This window comes from Coregonus clupeaformis, unplaced genomic scaffold, assembly GCF_020615455.1.
Source record: "Coregonus clupeaformis isolate EN_2021a unplaced genomic scaffold, ASM2061545v1 scaf0161, whole genome shotgun sequence".
In the NCBI taxonomy this organism is placed as follows: Eukaryota; Metazoa; Chordata; class Actinopteri; order Salmoniformes; family Salmonidae; genus Coregonus; species Coregonus clupeaformis.
This window is the reverse complement of record NW_025533616.1, coordinates 316608-337137: the sequence shown is the minus strand read 5'-3', so window position 1 is coordinate 337137 and position 20530 is coordinate 316608. Positions and strand designations below refer to the sequence as shown.

Here is a 20530-nt window from a genome sequence, read left to right as displayed (position 1 = left end):
TGTTGTCTGTGCCCAATAATGTTTGTACCATGTTTTGTGCTGCTACCTCGTTGTGCTGCTACCATGTTGTTATGTAGCTCAGTTGCTCAGGGATGTAGCTCAGTTGGTAGAGCATGGCGTTTGCAACGCCAGGGTTGTGGGTTCGATTCCCACGGGGGTCCAGTATGAAAAAATATAAAGAATGTATGCACTCACTAACGAAGTCGCTCTGGATAAGAACGTCTGCTAAATGACTAAAATGTAAATGTTGTGTTGCAGGAGGCCTTTTGCCAGGCCGTCATTGTAAATAAGAATTTGTTCTTAACTGACTTGCCTAGTTAAATAAAGGAGAAAATAATTCACTGTGGAAAAGGGGCCCCAATAGATGTCATGTTGATATGATTTTCAGTTTGCTTCCATATGGCTGGTTTCACATTAGTCACTAGGGATCATAAGGAAAAATCATCTAAAACAATTGCTATGTGTATTTACAATATCCTTCTCCAACCGGATTACCAAGTTGCTCTGATCCATTTATAAATTACAGTGAATGGAGAATGCTTTTATTTCTATCGGAAAGAAGAAAGTAGATGCTTTTTCCACTTGGAACCGGCAGGTTCGCTCGACCTTATTCATGGTTTCCTTAAAGGTGGTGTACTGGAAGTAAGAGGGAATTAGGTCAATGTCAGAATATGGTTTATCTGTAGACACACCTCGGCCACACTTTCATGTATTCGATCTCCACCCCGAACAAATAGTGGGTGAATAGCATGCCATTTTCATGCTTTAGTTCAAGGTCAGAATACGCAGAGAGAGAAAAGTGTATAAAAAGGAATAACATTCAATTTACTCACGCTTAACTCGGGTCGGAATAGGGGACTTAATGCATATGTAAACAGGGTAAGAATATTATACACTTGCATGTCTCCTGACAACACAACATGACGACAACAACATGGTAGCAGCACAACACGGTAGCAGTGGTCTAAGGCATTGCATCTCAGTGCTAGAGGCGTCACTACAGACCCTGGTTCGATTCCAGGCTGTATCACAATCCGGCCGTGATTGGGAGCCCCATAGGGCGGCGCACAATTGGCCCAACGTCGTCCGGGTTTGGCCGGGGTAGGCCATCATTGTAAAAAATAATTTGTTCTTAACTGATTTGCCTAACTGATTTGTCTCATGTCAATCCAGTTCTTCAGTTTCCATAACTAGACACCAGAGGGTACCAAAGAGCCCATAACATGAGCAGTACTGGCCTGACGTTTATTTTATACAGTCAATGGCTAGGATTCAATCCGATCGCACTTTGGTGGCAATGTGGAATTAAAAAAAGTGAATCTCTGATTGAGACGGCATATGCATCGTTTCAGATGAAATTTGTCTCAGTGAAAGCGCAAACATTGCCTTTTTAAAAGCTGCATTGTTGACAAAGCGTGATAGGAACTCCGGCCTATAACAGAGTAACCACCAACTCAATGAGAACAAAACACAGGACACACACCATTGTTCTAATGTGAAAACCTTTTATTAATCATATTGATATATTCTTCTTTATAATAACTTTATTTATTTAATTGTAGTTACCCTTCTCTTCCATATATTTGCTTAATGTTTTGGTATCTGTTATGAAATGTATATTTACATTGGTGGTACATAAACACAGGCCTTTCTACAGTATTAACAGTAAAGCTCATCGCACCTCCTCCTCTCAACTCATGATGGAGGTATAGGACTAGAACAACCTCATCAGGCCTTAGCAATCAATCAACCAACCAATCAATTAAGCAATCAATCAATTATTATATATGACCCTCTCCACACTTAGTACCTTGTATGTCCCCATAATGAATGATGAACACATACTGAGAGAGAGAGGAGAGAGAGAGAGAGAGAGAGAGAGAGAGAGAGGAGGAAAGAGAGAAAAGGAGAGAGAGGAGGAGAGAGAGAAAAGGAGAGAGAGAGATAAGGAGAGAGAGAGGAAGAGAGAGAGAAAAGGAGAGAGAGGTGGATAGAGAGAGAGGTGGGGGAGAGAGAGCAAGAGAGAGCGCGAGAGAGAAGGAGAGAGAAAGAGAGGGAGAGCGAAAGAGCGCGAGAGAGAGAGAAGGAGAGAGAGGAGAGAGAGAGAGAGAGAGAGAGAGAGAGAGAGAGAGAAAAAGGAGATCAAGGGAAACATAAAGAGATATGTACAGGAGTACATACACTACAAGTCAAAAGTTTGGACACATCTACTCATTCAAGTGTTTTTCTTTATTTTTACATTGTAGAATAATAGTGAAGACATCAAAACTATGAAATATGGAATCATGTAGTAACCAAAAAAGTGTTAAACAAATCAAAATATATTTGAGATTCTTCAAAGTAGCCACCCTTTGCCTTGATAAAGCTTTGCACACTCTTGGCTTTCTCTCAAACAGCTTCATGAGGTAGTCACCTGGAATGCATTTCAATTAACAGGTGTGCCTTCTTAAAAGTTAATTTGTGGAATGTCTTTCCTTAATGCATTTGAGCCAATCAGTTGTGTTGTGACAAGGTATGAAGGGTATACAGAAGATAGCCCTATTTGGTAAAAGACCAAGTCCATATTATGGCAAGAACAGCTCAAATAAGCAAAGAGAAACTACAGTCCATTATGACTTTTAAGACATGAAGATCAGTAAATCTGGAAAATTAAGAACTTTGAACGTTTTTATTCAAGTGCAGCCTCAAAAACCATCAAGCACTATGATGAAACTGGCTCTCATGAGGACCGCCACAGGAATGGAAGACCCATAGTTACCACTGCTGCAGAGGATAAGTTCATTAGAGTTACCAGCCTCAGAAATTGCAGCCCAGATAAATGCTTCACAGAGTTCAAGTCACAGAGACATCTTAACGTCAAATGTTCAGAGGGGACTGTGTGAATCAGGCCTTCATGGTCGAATTACTGCAAAGAAACCACTACTAAAGGACACCAATAAGAAGAAGAGACCTGCTTGGGCCAAGAAACACAAGCAATGGACAATAGACCAGTGGAAATTTGTCCTTTGGTCTGGAGTCCAAATTGGAGATTTTTGGTTCCAACCGCCATGTCTTTGTGAGACGCGGTGTGGGTGAACGGATGATCTCCGCATGTCTATTTCCCACCGTGAAGCATGGAGGAGGTGGTGTTATGGTGTGGGGGTGCTTTGCTGGTGACACTGTCTGTGATTTATTCAGAATTCAAGGCACACTTAACCAGCATGGCTATCACAGCATTCTGCAGCGATACGCCATCCCATCTGGTTTGGGCTTAGTGGGACTATCATTTGTTTTTCAACAGGACAATGACCCAACACACCTCTAGACTGTGTACGGGCTACTTTACCAAGAAGGAGAGTGATGGAGTGCTGCATCAGATGACCTGGCCTCCACAATCCCCCGACCTCAACCCAATTGAGATGGTTTGGGATGAGTCGGACGGCAGAGTGAAGGAAAAGCAGCCAACAAGTGCTCAGCATATGTGGGAACTCCTTCAAGACTGTTGGAAAAGCATTCCATGTGAAGCTGGTTGAGAGAATGCCAAGAGTGTGCAAAGCTGTCATCAAGGCAAAGGGTGGCTATTTGAAGAATCTCAAATATAAAATATATTTTGATTTGTTTAACACTTTTTTGGTTACTACATGATTCCACATTTGTTATTTCATAGTTTTGATGTCTTCACTAGTATTCTACAATGTAGAAAATAGTTAAAATAAAGAAAAACCCTTGAATGAGTAGGTGTGTCCAAACTTTTGACTGGTACAAGACTCAGTATGAGACGAGGCTAGTGTGTTGGTATACTAAAAAGGTGCATTAAACAAACACACACACAGACAGTCATGCATGGACAGACTCATATCCCATACACACACTCATCCTCACACACACATTCCCCCCGCAGCTACAAGATATGAAGCAGACATATAGTCATTAATTCAACCCATCACAGTGAAGAAGAATATACCGTACCACAAACTACAAAATATTGAGACACAAGTTCATTAAGTACTGTGTAAAACGAGCTGAGCAGGGCATCGACGACACGCTTGAAATGGAGTTACAAAATGAATTCCTACATTAGTGCTTCTTTTGATATTTTAGAATAAACATGTTTCGGCCCCAACTTTGTAAAAGTAGTATTTTTTTCCCCCCAGTGAATATCTATGTACAGTAACCTTAGCAACTCACAGACAACAGTGCTCTAGTAAAGAGGGACATTGAGGAAGAGGAGGAAGAGGAGGAGGATAAGGTGGAGGGAAATGTTTTGTTTATAAGAGTTCACCCATTATGTTGAGATATAATAAAGTTTCTCCCAATATTACATGAGAATAGGTGATTTCCTTCTTTTCACAAGTAAAACAAACATATATTCAGGAAATGACATGGCACACTAATATACAGTATCTACTGTTGCTTAATGCGTTAGCATTAGGGATTTATTACAAGGTCTAAGGATGCCATTTATGTGTTCAAATGTGACTGTCTACATGAGTGTCTGCGTGTGAGAGTGTTTGTGTGTGTCTGCGTGTATGTCTGAGTGTGCGTGTGTGTTTTTCTCACTCACGTGCATTTCTGTACGTGTGTAATTTTAATACCATATGTGTTTATCAGTACAATACTCCAACCCAGTTCTTTATCCATGTTCTTGCAGATATTCCATACGTCTTCTGTTGGTCAGTCAAAGTCTCTGTCTTGGTCGATGATCGGGCTTTGCGAAGATTGTCTTGTCTCTGCTGGGGTTCCTAGCGGTTCAGTGATAGTGGAGGTAGAGAGACTGTATGACCGTGAGCGGGGCCAATACCATAGAGTTGTACATATCATTGGCAGATCCACTATAGACTAGAAGGTGAGAGCTAGAATACAGTGCATGTGTGAATGAATGGGATGCATCTGGCTACATAGCTTCTCTCTCTCTCTCTCTCTCTTCTCCTCTTGATCTCTCTCACAGCCATGGTGTGCCAGAGTCATCCTCTTCTGGGGGGTGATGGGTAAAACGCTGGAGCGTGATGATGAAAGGTACACATATACACTAGGAAAAGAGGGGTGGGGGAGAGAGAGAGAGAGAGAGAGGGGGGGAGAGAGGGGGAGGGGGAGAGAGAGAGAAGGACAGAGAGAGCGAGAGAAGGGAGGACAGAGAGAGAGAGAGAGAGAGAGAGAGAGAGAGAGAGAGGGGGGGGGAGAGAGAGAGAGAGAGAGAGAGAGAGAGAGAGAGAGAGAGAGAGAGAGAGAGAGAGAGAGAGAGAGAGAGAGAGAGAGAGAGAGAGAGAGAGAGAGAGAGAGAGAGAGAGAGAGAGAGAGAGAGGCTATGGTGTGACTTATCAGATTGTTTATGCTCTGACAATGAAAATGTACGACCCATTTCCTATAGTCCCATAATAGCACAGTGAGGACACTTATTTCATTTCCATGCCAATCAAGCCTGTTGTGTTGATATTACATTAAATAGGACATGATTATTTTACACATACTAAAGAGACCCACACTGCTTATTCATATCACAGACACAAGAGTTTAAATGACGTAAATGTACATGTTTTGAGTCGGCCTGTTTTGTCAAGGAAGGCAGTTTTACTGTATTTCTCATCACTCACCTATGGGTTGTTCTAGGCATTCCCAGCTTCTATGTGAGAAGTGAAGGGGGGGGTATGGGGGCGGCAGAGGTAGAGAGAAGGGGGGAGATGGGGGGCGGCAGAGGTAGAGAGAAGGGGGGAGATGGGGGCGGCAGAGGTAGAGAGAAGGGGGGGAGATGGAGGCGGCAGAGGTAGAGAGAAGGGGGGGGAGATGGGGGCGGCAGAGGTAAAGAGAAGGGGGGGAGATAGGTTAATAGTTAGTTTAATATTCCTGGATTTGTGTTGAATCATCAAAAGGCACAAAATGTGTAACAGTCTATTGTATATTATGGGATGTGATGTTCTGTGTGTAGTACCAATGACAACGGGCAGGTGTCAGTCTGGACCATTACAGTCTTCTAGTACTCACAGGGGAGCATAGTAATGTGTGTGTTTGACAGGTGTTTGGTCTTCATTGAGACAGGATAACAGTGAGCTGAGCAATCATCCATTAGTAATCCATCCCCCATTAGTAATCCATCCCCCATTAGTAATCCATCCCTCCATTAGTAATCCATCCCTCCATTAGTAATCCATCCCCCATTAGTAATCCATCCCCCATTAGTAATCCATCCCCCATTAGTAATCCATCCCCCATTAGTAATCCATCCCTCCATTAGTAATCCATCCCCCATTAGTAATCCATCCCCCATTAGTAATCCATCCCTCCATTAGTAATCCATCCCCCATTAGTAATCCATCTCCCATTAGTAATCCATCCCTCCATTAGTAATCCATCCCCCATTAGTAATCCATCCCCCATTAGTAATCCATCTCCCATTAGTAATCCATCCCTCCATTAGTAATCCATCCCCCATTAGTAATCCATCCCCCATTAGTAATCCATCCCCCATTAGTAATCCATCCCCCATTAGTAATCCATCCCTCCATTAGTAATCCATCCCCCATTAGTAATCCATCCCCCATTAGTAATCAATCCCTCCATTAGTAATCCATCCCCCATTAGTAATCCATCCCTCCATTAGTAATCCATCCCCCATTAGTAATCCATCCCTCCTTTAGTAATCCATCCCCCATTAGTAATCCATCCCCCATTAGTAATCCATCCCTCCATTAGTAATCCATCCCCCATTAGTAATCCATCCCTCCATTAGTAATCCATCCCCCATTAGTAATCCATCCCTCCATTAGTAATCCATCCCCCATTAGTAATCAATCCCTCCATTAGTAATCCATCCCCCATTAGTAATCCATCCCTCCATTAGTAATCCATCCCTCCATTAGTAATCCATCCCCCATTAGTAATCCATCCCCCATTAGTAATCCATCCCTCCATTAGTAATCCATCCCTCCATTAGTAATCCATCCCTCCATTAGTAATCCATCCCTCCATTAGTAATCCATCCCTCCATTAGTAATCCATCCCTCCATTAGTAATCCATCCCTCCATTAGTAATCCATCCCTCCATTAGTAATCCATCCCCCATTAGTAATCCATCCCTCCATTAGTAATCAATCCCTCCATTAGTAATCCATCCCTCCATTAGTAATCCATCCCCCATTAGTAATCCATCCCTCCATTAGTAATCCATCCCTCCATTAGTAATCCATCCCCCATTAGTAATCCATTCCCCATTAGTAATCCATCCCCCATTAGTAATCCATCCCCCATTAGTAATCCATCCCTCCATTTTCTTCATCACTCCATCCTAAAGCCCCCTGGCTACAAGTAACATGTCTGCTGCCACAGTGTTTCTCCCGCTCTCTCCCCTCTAGCTCCTCCCCTCTAGCCCCTCCCCTCTAGCCCCTCCCTTTGTCTTATCTATTTATTCCCTCTGATATCTACTCCCTGGACACCCTGTTTTGTTCTCTCAATTCAATTTCAATTTATGGGCTTTATTGGCATGGGAAACGTATGTTAACATTGCCAAAGCAAGTGAAGTAGATAGTAAACAAAAGTGAAATAAACAATAAATATTAACAGTAAACATTACACTGAGAAGTTCCAAAAGAATAAAGACATTTCAAATGTCATATTATGTCTATATACCGTGTTGTAACAATGTGCAAATAGTTAAAGTATAAAAAGGAAAATCTATAAAACATAAATATAGGTTGTATTTACAATGGTGTTTGTCCTTCACTGGTTGCCCTTTTCTTGTGGCAACAGGTCACAAATCTTGCTGCTGTGATGGCACACTGTGGTATTTCGCCCAGTAGATAAGGGAGTTTATCAAAATTGGATTTGTTTTTCGAATTCTTTGTGGGTCTGTGTAATCTGAGGGAAATATGTCTCTAATATGGTCATACATTTGGCAGGAGGTTTGGAAGTGCAGCTCAGTTTCCACCTCATTTTGTGGGCGGTGTGCACATAACGAGCTTTGTTTTTAGAATTTTCAAAATACTTTCAATATTATGAATTTCCATGTCGGCTCTATGCTTGGAAATGCCCTCGTCTCCAAAAAAAGTGTACAAAATAAATAACTGCTATAATGGATATTAACTGAAAAATGATCATATGTAGTTTCTTGCAATAGCTCTCTGTGACTTAAAGAATACTTATCTCAAAACTTTGATTCCTAAACAATTTGTCCGGAGATTTGGTCTACTCAGTCAGATTTGGCTAAAATCCTGAATGAATCAGGAATGATCAGGGTCAGCTATACCATAAGGACCCCTTATTCATGTCCTCATTACATGTAGGGCAACAAGACCACTCATGATCTGGAAAGTTCTCTACTTTTGATAGAGTTAAACAATATTGGAATCACCATGGTCACAACCATTAACTGTCAACTCCATCTGCCTGATAGAATATTCATTTTGGTTCAAATATGTTACATTTAATTAGGGTTCATAAAGCGACTGAGGAAAAATGTACTGCTACTGTGTACACATACCACTTGAATGAATGAAAAAATAATTTTTTGTCAACTACATAAAACAAACTCCTTTTTTTTTTATAATGTCAACACAACCCCGTCAGAGTGCTGAAAGATCTGATAGAATGGTTGTTTTTATTGGAGATTTTCAAAATATAAATAATTTTCCATATTTTACAAATGTTTGTGCAAATATGTCTGTTTTCAGTACCTGTTGTCAACTCTGTCAGTGACTTGTCAACTCCGATGGCTCTTAAGACCTTAACATTCCAAAAATTATTTTAATCACTGTTCTACATCATTTTCTTAAACAATTGAAGTATTTGCTGTTTCATGTTTTAAATCTTGAAAAAAACATGCCAAAATGCTAACGGAGCATTTAATAGTGCTATAAAACAAAACAAAAAAGTTTGAGATTTATATTACATATTTTAATAATCTAATGTTAGAATTAAACAATCAAGGTCATATATACACTTGTTGGACAATAATTGTATTAATAATGCCTTTTATGGTGTCTGACGGAGTTGACATAAATCAAATTACATTTTATGAAAAAAAACGATTAGGTTGTTCCTTTACATGGTGTGATAGCTGATACTTTTGTCTATGAAAATATACAGTACCAGTCAAATGTTTAGACACACCTACTCATTCCAGGGTTTTTCTTTATTTGTACTATTTTCTACATTGTAGAATAATAGTGAAGACATCAAAACTATGAAATAACACATATGGAATCATGTAATAACCAAAAAAAGTGTTTGAAGAATCTCAAATATATTTGGATTAGTTTAAAGTAGCCACCCTTTGCCTTGATGACAGCTTTGCACACTCTTGGCATTCTCTCATCCAGCTTCATGAGGTAGTTACCTGGAATACATTTCAATTAACAGGTGTGCGTGAATCAGGCCTTCAATGTCGAATTGCTGCAAAGAAACCACTACTAAAGGACACCAATAAGAAGAAGAGACTTGCTTGGCCAAGAAACACGCGCAATGGACATTAGACTGGTGGAAATCTGTCCTTTGGTCTGATGAGTCCAAATTTGAGATTTTTGGTTCCAACCGCCGTGTCTTTCTGAGACACAGAGTAGGTGAACGGATTATCTCAGCATGTGTAGTTCCCACTGTGAAGCATGGAGGAGAAGGTGTGATGGTGCTTTGCTGGTGACACTGTCTGTGATTTATTTAGAATTCAAGGTACACTTAACCATCATGGCTACCACAGCAGTCTGCAGCAATACACCATCCCATAGTCTCACTATCATTTGTTTTTCAACAGGACAATGACCCAACACACCTCCAGGCTGTGTAAGGGCTATTTCACCAAGGAGAGTGATGGAGTGCTGCATCAGATGACCTGGCCTCCACAATCCCCCGACCTCAACCCAATTGAGATGGTTTGGGATGAGTCGGACAGCATAGTGAAGGAAAAGGAGCCAACAAGTGCTCAGCTTATGTGGGAACTCCTTCAAGACTGTTAAAAAAGCATTCCAGGTGAAGCTGGTTGAGAGAATGTCAAGAATGTGCAAAGCTGCCATCAAGGCTACTTTGAAGAATCTCAAATATAAAATGTATTTTGATTTGTTTAACACATTTTTGGTTACTACAAAATTCCATATGTGTTATTTCATAGTTTTGATGTATTCACTATTATTCTACAATGTAGAAAACAGTAAAAATAAAGAAAAATCCTTGAATGAGTAAGTGTGTCCAAACTTTTTACTGGTACTGTATATTTCTAATGTTGTTAATATTAAGACAAATACAGATTGTCCGGTCTTTCAAGAATCCCTGAGCTCTAAAACAGCAACATTTTCTCTCAGCCTCATGGCAAAATAGCATGAGATTTTTCTCTCTGCCTAATTGCTCGAACCTTGCGAGTGTGTGTGTGTGTCAATTTAAAGGGCTTTATTGGCATGGGAAACATATGCTTACATTGCCAAAGCAAATGGAATAGACAATAAACAAAAGTGAATTGAGTCTCCCGAGTGGCGCAGTGGTGTAAGGCACTGCATCGCAGTGCTAGCTGTGCCACTAGAGATCCTGCTTTGTATCCAGGCTCTGTCATAGCCGGCCGCGACCGGGAGACCCATGGGGCGGCGCACAATTAGCCAGCGTCGTCCAGGATAGGGGAGGGAATGGCCGGCAGGGATGTAGCTCAGTTGGTAGAGCATGGCGTTTGCAATGCCAGGGTTGTGGGTTCGATTCCCACGGGGGGCCAGTATGAAAATGTATGCACTCACTTAACTGTAAGTCGCTCTGGATAAGAGCGTCTGCTAAATGACTAAAATGTAAAATGTAAATGTAGGGATAAAAGGGAAATGTCTCTGTGTGCTGCTGTGTGTGGGTGGATGCTGCTGTGTGTGGGTGGATGCTGCTGTGTGTGTGGGTGGATGCTGCTGTGTGTGTGGGTGGATGCTGCTGTGTGTGGGTGGATGCTGCTGTGTGTGGGTGGATGCTGCTGTGTGGCGCAGTGGTCTAAGGCACTGCTTTGCAGTGCTAACTGTGCCACTAGAGATCCTGGTTTGAATCCAGGCTCTGTCGCAGCCGGCCGCGACCGGGAGACTCATGGGCGGCGCACAATTGGCCCAGCGTCGTCCAGGGTAGGGGAGGGAATGGGCGGCAGGGATGTAGCTCAGTTGATAGAGCATGGCGTTTGCAACGCCAGGGTTGTGGGTTCGTTTCCCACGGGGGGCCAGTATAAAAAAAATAAAATAAAAAATATGTATTCACTAACTGTAAGTCGCTCTGGATAAGAGCGTCTGCTAAATGACTAAAATGTAAATGTAAAATGGGTGTGGATGCTGTGTGTGTGTGCTGCTTGCTTGTAGTGTCTTCTCCAGTCCTTTACAGACCCATACACACACTACTGCTCCACCATACCTTTATCTGGCTAATTACCTAACAGTATGGATCAAGACGTTATCAAGTTGCTAGCCAAATAAAGGAATAGGGTGGAGCAAGTGTGTTTACAGGTCCTAATGGACTGCATGGACTCCAGTCTTACCCTTGCTCTCGGCCAGCAGTTCCTCGGTCATGAGTCCGTCCTGCCTGTTGCCCAGTACGAAGGCCAGGAAGGAGAGCATGAGGGCATTCAGGACCCCCATGATAGCCAGGATGTAAGCCCAGCGCATGGAGCACGCTCCCAGGCTGTACTTGTCCGTCTGCTCCCCGCACATCCTCCGCACCTCGTCACTGTCCCAGCCATCAGGGTAGATTATACAGCCCATCACCAGACATACACCTGGAGGGGAGGAGAGGAGAGATGGAGGGAGGGTGGGGAGATTAGGAGTAGCGAAGGGGAAAGTAGTGGGATGAGAGAGAGAGGTTGTTTCCAGCTTTCTAACTCTTTGACCTCCACATCCTCCTATAGTCTTCTCCTGCTCTTAATGCACTCATCCATCTATGTTCTCTCCAGACCTCTCCTGCTCCTAATGCACTCATCCATCTATGTTCTCTCCAGACCTCTCCTGCTCCTAATGCACTCATCCATCTATGTTCTCTCCAGACCTCTCCTGCTCCCCCTCTCCAGCACTCGACGTCGCCGGTCGTCTACTAACCCGTTCCCCATCAGTACGCACACCTGTTCCCCATCATCACGCACACCTGTTCCCCATCATTACGCACACCTGTTCCCCATCATCACGCACACCTGTTCCCCATCATCACGCACACCTGTTCCCCATCATTACGCACACCTGTTCCCCATCATCACGCACAGCTGTTCCCCATCATCACGCACACCTGTTCCCCATCATTACGCACACCTGTTCCCCATCATTACGCACACCTGTTCCCCATCATTACACACACCTGTTCCCCATCAGTACGCACACCTGGACATCATCATTACGCACACCTGTTCCCCATCATTACACACACCTGTTCCCCATCATTACACACACCTGTTCCCCCATCATTACACACCTATTCCCCATCATTACACACACCTGTTCCCCATCATTACGCACACCCGTTCCCCATCATTACGCACACCTGGACATCATCATCATCACCCTGATTACTCTCCCTTTATTTAACCCTCAGTAGTACCAGTCATTGGGTAGTATTGTTTTCATTCACGTGCTGCTCATGGTTTGTTTATCTGCATTTATCTTTATTAAACTCACCTTCTGCACCTGCTTCCTGACTCCCGGCGTGTACAGCAAGCTCGCAGGGAAATAGCCAAGAAACCAACTACAAACAACATCCTCATTAACAACATCAGAGGCAGCAGCAACAACAAGGCTAAACAGCCATGCCAGAAGCTAAGAGTAACAGGAGGTTGATGGGATGAAATCATTAATCTAAGGCCCTCCAGTCTATCTCCTATGATGGACACTGAACTGACAGTCAGTACTGAGCCAGCATGTTAGTGTTTTGCTACATGAGTTGTTATTCATAGCCCCCTCTCTGCAACTCTATACATAGTCCACACACACACACACACACCATGCACAGACCATACACACATGTACAGCTTTGAATTTGGCTTTCACCCCCTCGGCTCTCCCTCGTCAATATTTAGTAGCTGCTTCTCGATCGAGGTTTGGTTTCCGCCCAAGGGGAAGAATTTTCCTCATCTTCAATTTGAATAAGGTTCTTCTCCGAGGGTTGGGTGTGTCTGAGGTGACGCTGCGGCAGTAGAATAAGGAGGTGGAATTACCCAGAAAGCATTGCTACAAAACTTTTGTCACAACTTCTTTCACATTCCCTAACACTGTTTGTGTGCGCGTTTTGCATGCGTGTGTGTATTTGTATTGTCTTCATGATACAGTGTGAATGGGGATGTGTATTATTGTCTTCATGATCCAGTGTGAATGGGGATGTGTATTATTGTCTTCATGATACAGTGTGAATGGGGATGTGTATTTGTGTCTTCATGATACAGTGTGAATGGGGATGTGTATTATTGTATTCATGATACAGTGTGAATGGGGATGTGTATTATTGTCTTCATGATCCAGTGTGAATGGGGATGTGTATTATTGTCTTCATGATACAGTGTGAATGGGGATGTGTATTATTGTCTTCATGATACAGTGTGAATGGGGATGTGTATTTGTGTCTTCATGATACAGTGTGAATGGGGATGTGTATTATTGTATTCATGATACAGTGTGAATGGGGATGTGTATTATTGTCTTCATGATACAGTGTGAATGGGGATGTGTATTTGTGTCTTCATGATACAGTGTGAATGGGGATGTGTATTTGTGTCTTCATGATACAGTGTGAATGGGGATGTGTATTATTGTATTCATGATACAGTGTGAATGGGGATGTGTATTATTGTCTTCATGATACAGTGTGAATGGGGATGTGTATTTGTGTCTTCATGATACAGTGTGAATGGGGATGTGTATTTGTGTCTTCATGATACAGTGTGAATGGGGATGTGTATTTGTGTCTTCATGATACAGTGTGAATGGGGATGTGTATTATTGTATTCATGATACAGTGTGAATGGGGATGTGTATTATTGTCTTCATGATACAGTGTGAATGGGGATGTGTATTTGTGTCTTCATGATACAGTGTGAATGGGGATGTGTATTTGTGTCTTCATGATACAGTGTGAATGGGGATGTGTGTTGTCTTCATGATACAGTGTGAATGGGGATGTGTATTATTGTCTTCATGATACAGTGTGAATGGGGATGTGTATTATTGTCTTCATGATACAGTGTGAATGGGGATGTGTATTATTGTCTTCATGTGTATTGTGTATTTTCACTCTCACTCATGTCCTATTTTCTCCTAAATATTTCCTTCCTCTCCCTCCTCCTCTCCTTCTTCCTCGCTTTCCTCCTCCTCCTCTCTCTCCTCCTCCTCCTCGCTTTCCTCCTCCTCCTCTCTCTCCTCCTCCTCCTCTCTCTCCTCCTCCTCCTCGCTTTCCTCCTCCACCTCTCCTTCCTCCTCCTCTCTTTCCTCCTCCTCTCCTTCCCCCTCCTCTCTTTCCTCCACCTCTCCTTCGTCCTCTCTTTCCTCCACCTCTCCTTCGTCCTCTCTTTCCTCCTCCTCTCCTTCCGCCTCCCCTCCTCCCCCCTCTTTCCTCCTCCTCTCCTTCCTGCTCCTCTCTTTCCTCCTCCTCTCTTTCCTCCACCTCTCCTTCGTCCTCTCTTTCCTCCTCCTCCTCTCCTTCCTGCTCCTCTCTTTCCCCCTCTTCTCCCTCCTTCCCCTCACAATGGTTGTGATTCTACAGAAGAGCTACCTTGCTTCACCGGGATGGGCGTGCGTACACACACACACACACACACACACACACACACACACACACACACACACACACACACACACACACACACACACAGACACACACTGCGGCTTGTTACAGTAATGTTGCAGTCTTTATTATTCCTGAAAGACATCAGGAGGGAGAGAGAGAGAGAGAGGGAGAGAGAGAGGAAGGAGAGAGAGAGAGAGAGAGAGAGGAAGGAGAGAGAGAGAGAGAGAGAGAGAGAGGAAGGAGAGAGAGAGAGAGCTATATGCTACTGCAGAGCTACAGTCTAACTGCATACCAAATAGAATAAAACAGATCTTCTCCTAGCTTCTTCCTCTCTTCTCCTCTCCTCCCAGTCCCTCTGGCTCTAGCCTGTCAAAACACATCTACACACAGGTTCAGAGGTCAATAAGATAGATACACCTGATCTATCTACTGCATCAGATGGATGGAAGGAGATAGTTCAAGTGTACCACACACACACACACACACACTACAAATAACAACAACAGAGATAAACATGCCAATGCTTAGTCCAGATGTGGAGATATGGGGTTTAACTGGGGGTTTAAACACACTGTGGGAAGTGATCTGGTTATTCTGTAATGACAAATGGACGCGTTTCGGCAACAACTGACGAAGGCTGTCTCCGAAACACGTCCATTTGCTCTGACCCAGGGGCGGACTTAGTGGTTTGGAGGCCCCAGGCAGAGGCCAGTCTGAGTAAAGACATGTAATTCAACTGTGCCATGAACACAACCAGTCATGATGTTTTCATCTGATTGTCAAACAAATCACTTCAAAAAGTAGGTTACCTTCACATGTTCATCCAAAATAATTCCAGCATCCGAACAGTGCATTGTGCACCCGCCAACTTTCCTTAAATTCGTAAGTGACTGAAACTATCGCACTGGAGAAAGCGTCCGGGTGAGAGAGACAGCGCTCTGTCTTACTGTAGCCCGTGTATCTGATGCTGTCTGGACAAAAAGAGTATGACGTCATCTTCTTTCTTTTTCTTTTCTCTGCCCCGCTCTGAAAGCGGCTCTCTGCTCTGAAAGCGCCTCTCTGCTCTGAAAGCGCCTCATTGCTGCAGTATTGGTTGAGTGGGACGCTTAAGCTTTGTAATGGATATCTTTAAAATGTGCACAACAACAACCAACAATCAATGCCTGTGTGACAGTATGTGATGATAATAAATGGGTTCAATGGCTATGATGTCATCACTGTGGGCGTGGCATCCCGTGTAATGATGTGCCTCCAGAGGCATAAAAGGTAAGTAGAATGTCAGCTTTCTAAATATTGTTAAGGTTATAAGAAAGGATATTCAGTGTCTCATTACAACATATTTTGTAATGGGATGTAATTGTGAATCAAAATGACTTTAAATGGTTTGACTACTCTCTTTTTAGAATATTGACATTTTGACAGTGTCCCAGTATACCAATCGCCTACTGTCAAACTTGGACACCCTGTTACTGTCAAAACTGGGACACCCCTCTAGGTCATTTTAATGGAGAACAAATATTGAAATACATAATCCCCCAAAATAACAGAAATCCATCTTCTAAATAGGATCAAATGTTCAATAACAATTTCCTCAAATGTCCTTGCTTGTGAAACCTAGCATAGCTGCATTTTACTTAAAGATATTACCTCACCAACATTAAAAACCCTAGCTAGCTATATTCATAACCATAAAGGTATGCTGTATTTGACTCTGGTGATGATAAAATAGTCATTGAAATTGTTGTGGGGTGAGGGGTCTTTCTGGTTGCATTCTATGAAATGTCCACTAGAATGCAGTATTGAGCATTCTGAGCTGATAAGCTAATTTCTATTTATGCATTTATTTATAGGCTATTCATTTACATATTATGGAGGACTAAAAGTGCCACAATTAAATAAATAAATACACCATTAAATAATTACTTAAATGTGTCATTAATTAATTAAAATTAGAATTAAATACATAAATGTGTTATTAAATGTGTCATTAATTAATTCAAATACCGATTCATTTTATGTAAAATACATATATAATTATTTCACTATTTACATTTACATTTCATGATCCTGCATTGCAGTGATTCATGAATTACTTAAAACTGTCAAACTGACCCATCAAAGTCAGTGGGGCGGGGCTAACGCGAATCTAGTCTGATCCATTGCTTTGGTCTGAAGTAGAGTAGGCCAACCTGGATAGAGACAATGGAGGATCTCCGTGAACTTTCCAGGGAGTTGGTTAGAGACATTTTAAACTTAGCAGAGGATGTAGAAGCAGGACCTGCTGACCCAGAGCATGTAGCTAGTAAAGCAGAGGAACTTATTGAAGTTGTTGGAGTCATTTCCGCACTTTCCGACGAAGATATCGACCACAGAGTGATTGCAAATCTAGAAGAAGTTGTCCACCGCTTCTCTGGTACCAGGGCACTTCAGGCCCAACACACACAGGGACCGGGGCGTTTGGCGTTTGACATACCGAGTGCAGTTCTGGAGCATCAACTTCTTTGTGGAGTTCCCGCAGTTCAAATTGCAGCGATGTTCGGTGTGTCAAAGAGGACCATCAGGAGGCGCATGCAACAATACAGTTTAAGGTATTTACACTAAATTCATGAGTTTTCTGTTTATGAATTGCTGCTCTCATACACTCGGAAAGAATATGACGTTTAAGGTAACATTACTTGATGTTGTGTTTTTTCTTGTTTGTACAGAAAGACAGATCTCTATTCAGCTGTGAATGATGAGGAGTTAGACCGTATTGTAAGTGAAATTCACAGAAGTCATCCAAACACCGGCTACAAGCTAATGCGTGGTCACCTGAATGCAAGAGGTGTGCATGTTCCAAGTGAGTAGATAATAATATGGGCATTATTTAAATTATTTTTAATTTGGAGCTCTGCCCCTTTGAAAGGTGAAGGAAGCCCGCTTATGGAAAGACATCGCCTCTGAGATGTAGAATGTGTAGAAGAAATGTGAAGAGAAACACACATTTCAGGACGGCTGACTTGTATCATCAGGATAGACATGTCCTGTGATTTTTAGCCTCCTGTTTAATAGAGGTGGAACAATATCTGACAGTAATATTCTCAGCTGTCCGGATGTGCCCCTGCTGTAAAGGGTATAATATAATCATAGAAAAGCAAAATATCATAGGAGGCAAAAAATCTCAGGTCATCTCTGTTCGAGCATGTGGTATCTATCTATCTATCTATCTATCTATCTATCTATCTATCTATCTATCTATCTATATATGTGTGTATATATATGTATATGTGTATATATATGTATATGTGTATATATATGTATATATATGTGTGTATGTATATATATATATATAAATATATATATATATAAATATATGTATGTATGTATATATATGTATGTATATGTATGTATATATAAATATATATATGTATGTATGTATATATGTATGTATATATATATATATATATATATGTATATGTTGTGATGTCACGAGAGGCTGTGTCCTGGAGGGACGTTACATCCCCCTGAGGTGGCTGCAAACCCAGACAGCTATGGCTCCATCTGCTGGTATGGTCGGGAACTCCACCCCTCTATGGCCAATCTTCCCACGCAGCTGAAACAAATCAGGAGCTGATGAGCTGAAGGTTTGTGAAAGGGAAGAGACACACTGAGGGAGTGGGTGGGAAGGGAAGAGACACAGTCTCCAACCTGGGCTCTATGGAGGACAAGAGTGCTGCACGTCCACTTCCATGAGGAATATAAGGATTTGGAGATACTTACCTTTGGGAAATACTCACCTTTGGATATATGCACCTGTGGAAATACGTGTGGGACATTTGGAAGGACGTTTTGCTGGGTTGGCCACTAGCTGCAACGTGGAAGACAGTAAGACTGGGGAAAAAGTTATTTGAGCAAGGGAGAGTTATGATTTTGGATGTGGAAGAGACATCCCTGAACTGTTAACCCTTAAGAGCCACCAGAGAACAGTATTGTGTTATACTTTCGTTAGTTTCCCCAGACCTTTAATAAAATCCTTGTTTTGGTTGAACCTGGTCTCCTTGCACTACTTGAGCAATCCCGCTGAAAGCTGTGTAGCCTCTCGTGACATCACAATGTATATATAATTTTTATATATGTGTATATATATGTATATATATATATATGTATATGTATATATAATTTTTATATATGTGTATATATATGTGTATATATATATATATATATATATATATATATGTATGTATATGTACAATATCTGACAGTAAAGTACATTTTTGAAGCTGTGGTGGTTCTGTAATAGTTGACTGTTTTACACACATTATTTATTTTATTATGACACCACTATATCCTCAAAATAAGTAGCCAGTGAGTGTGTGGTTATTCATTTTAAATTCCTCCCCTCAGTCTCAAGACTGCAAGAGTCTTTACGCAGAGTCAATGCAGAGGGAGTCTACATGAGACGTCTGAGGCTGCGTGTATTAAGGCGACGGCAGTATTTTGTTCCTGGCCCAAACTCTTTGTGGCATATAGATGGCCACCATAAGCTTATCAGGTCAGTGATATTAGCAGATAAACAATGCATCTTTCTATATGTTTCATTACAATTGTTATACAATAAAGTTATATTTTTTCATGTGTTTGCAACAGGTGGAGATTTGTTGTCCACGGTGGGGTGGATGGATTCAGTCGTTTAGTGGTCTACCTGACTGTGGCCGGCAATAATAGAGCTCATGCGGTCTTACAGAGCTTTATCGCCGCTGTTGAGCAGTATGGGCTGCCATCAAGGGTACGGTCTGACAAAGGGGGGGAGAATGCAGATGTAGCAGAATTCATGATCAGAAGCAGAGGTACCGACAGGAATTCACACATCACAGGCAGAAGTGTCCACAATCAGCGGTAAAGAAATATGTTTGGCAACTAGGCTCACACAACTAACATACTAGTTGAATGTACTTTAGCATATGTCATAAATTAACAATTTCTCAATTTTATCCTAAACACAGAATAGAGAGGATGTGGAGAGATGTTTATGAACATGCCCTGGACCTCTTCTATCAGATCTTTACTTCATTGGAAGATCAGGAGACACTGAATCCAGACAATGAAGTCCATCTTTTCGCTCTGCACCGGATTTTCCTTCCACTGGTTCAGCAAAGCCTCGACTCTTTTCGAGATGCTTGGAACTTCCACGGTCTTAGAACTGAAAGGAATCAGTCACCACAGCAACTCTGGAGAAGTTACAGAGAGCAAGGCCCTGAGGAGGATCCTACTGAGGTTAACAATGAACTTTAAACACTTTCTTAAAATTGTTTCCCCAAAGGAATTATGGGAGAAAAAAATGGTGCTAAATGTGATACTTTAAATGAAACATTTACTATAGATTATTGTCTCTTTAAAATCTCCCGAGCTTTTAAAGATCAACCTGTGAGCTGTAGTTTCTACAGTGCATACTATGCAAAGCTGTATTATTTTAAAAAACTGAATAAGTAACATTTCATTTCTCACTGCCTTGGTGACCAAAAATAACAATCTTGTGTAAGGACATGTCAAACTAGTTTTAAGTACAAGACTGATTATGCTTGTCATCCATTCAGGTTCCTGAAGAATATGGGATCGATTGGAACGGACCTCACTGCCTTCATCGAGGCACTGTGTCAGTCCCCGAGGTTCAGCTGGCCCGTGAGCTCTCAGATGAAGAGGTTGCAATTTTGCCAGCTCCAGGAGTTTCTGTTACTGATGCACTTAGACTATATGTAGAGACTGTGGAAGTGTTATCAAGAATCTTAGACTGATGTCCAACCCATGTTTTTATTTGTTGTGTTAGAACAAGCAAGGAAAAACTGAAAGTTTACTTTCCTTTTAAAAGAAAGGAAAAAAGCTGTTTCTT

General features: G+C 42.0%; 1 protein-coding gene across 3 annotated transcripts in view; it reads right to left on the bottom strand.

Moving 5' to 3' along the window:
- Window positions 1–3676: 3676 nt before the first annotated feature.
- The window catches only part of LOC121531547 (LHFPL tetraspan subfamily member 3 protein), a 55315-nt gene continuing 38461 nt past the window's right edge, over window positions 3677–20530 (bottom strand). For 2 of the 3 annotated variants that reach the window (XM_041836800.2, XM_045213858.1), the window contains 3 exons: window positions 11444–11680; window positions 5571–5599; window positions 3677–5008 (listed from right to left, as the gene is read on the bottom strand). In XM_041836800.2, coding sequence (XP_041692734.1) covers window positions 5583–5599; window positions 11444–11680 — 254 coding nt within the window. In that variant the 3' untranslated portion in view covers window positions 3677–5008; window positions 5571–5582. The remainder of the gene's footprint in view (window positions 5009–5570; window positions 5600–11443; window positions 11681–20530) is intronic. The other variant, XM_041836801.2, reaches the window with a different exon arrangement.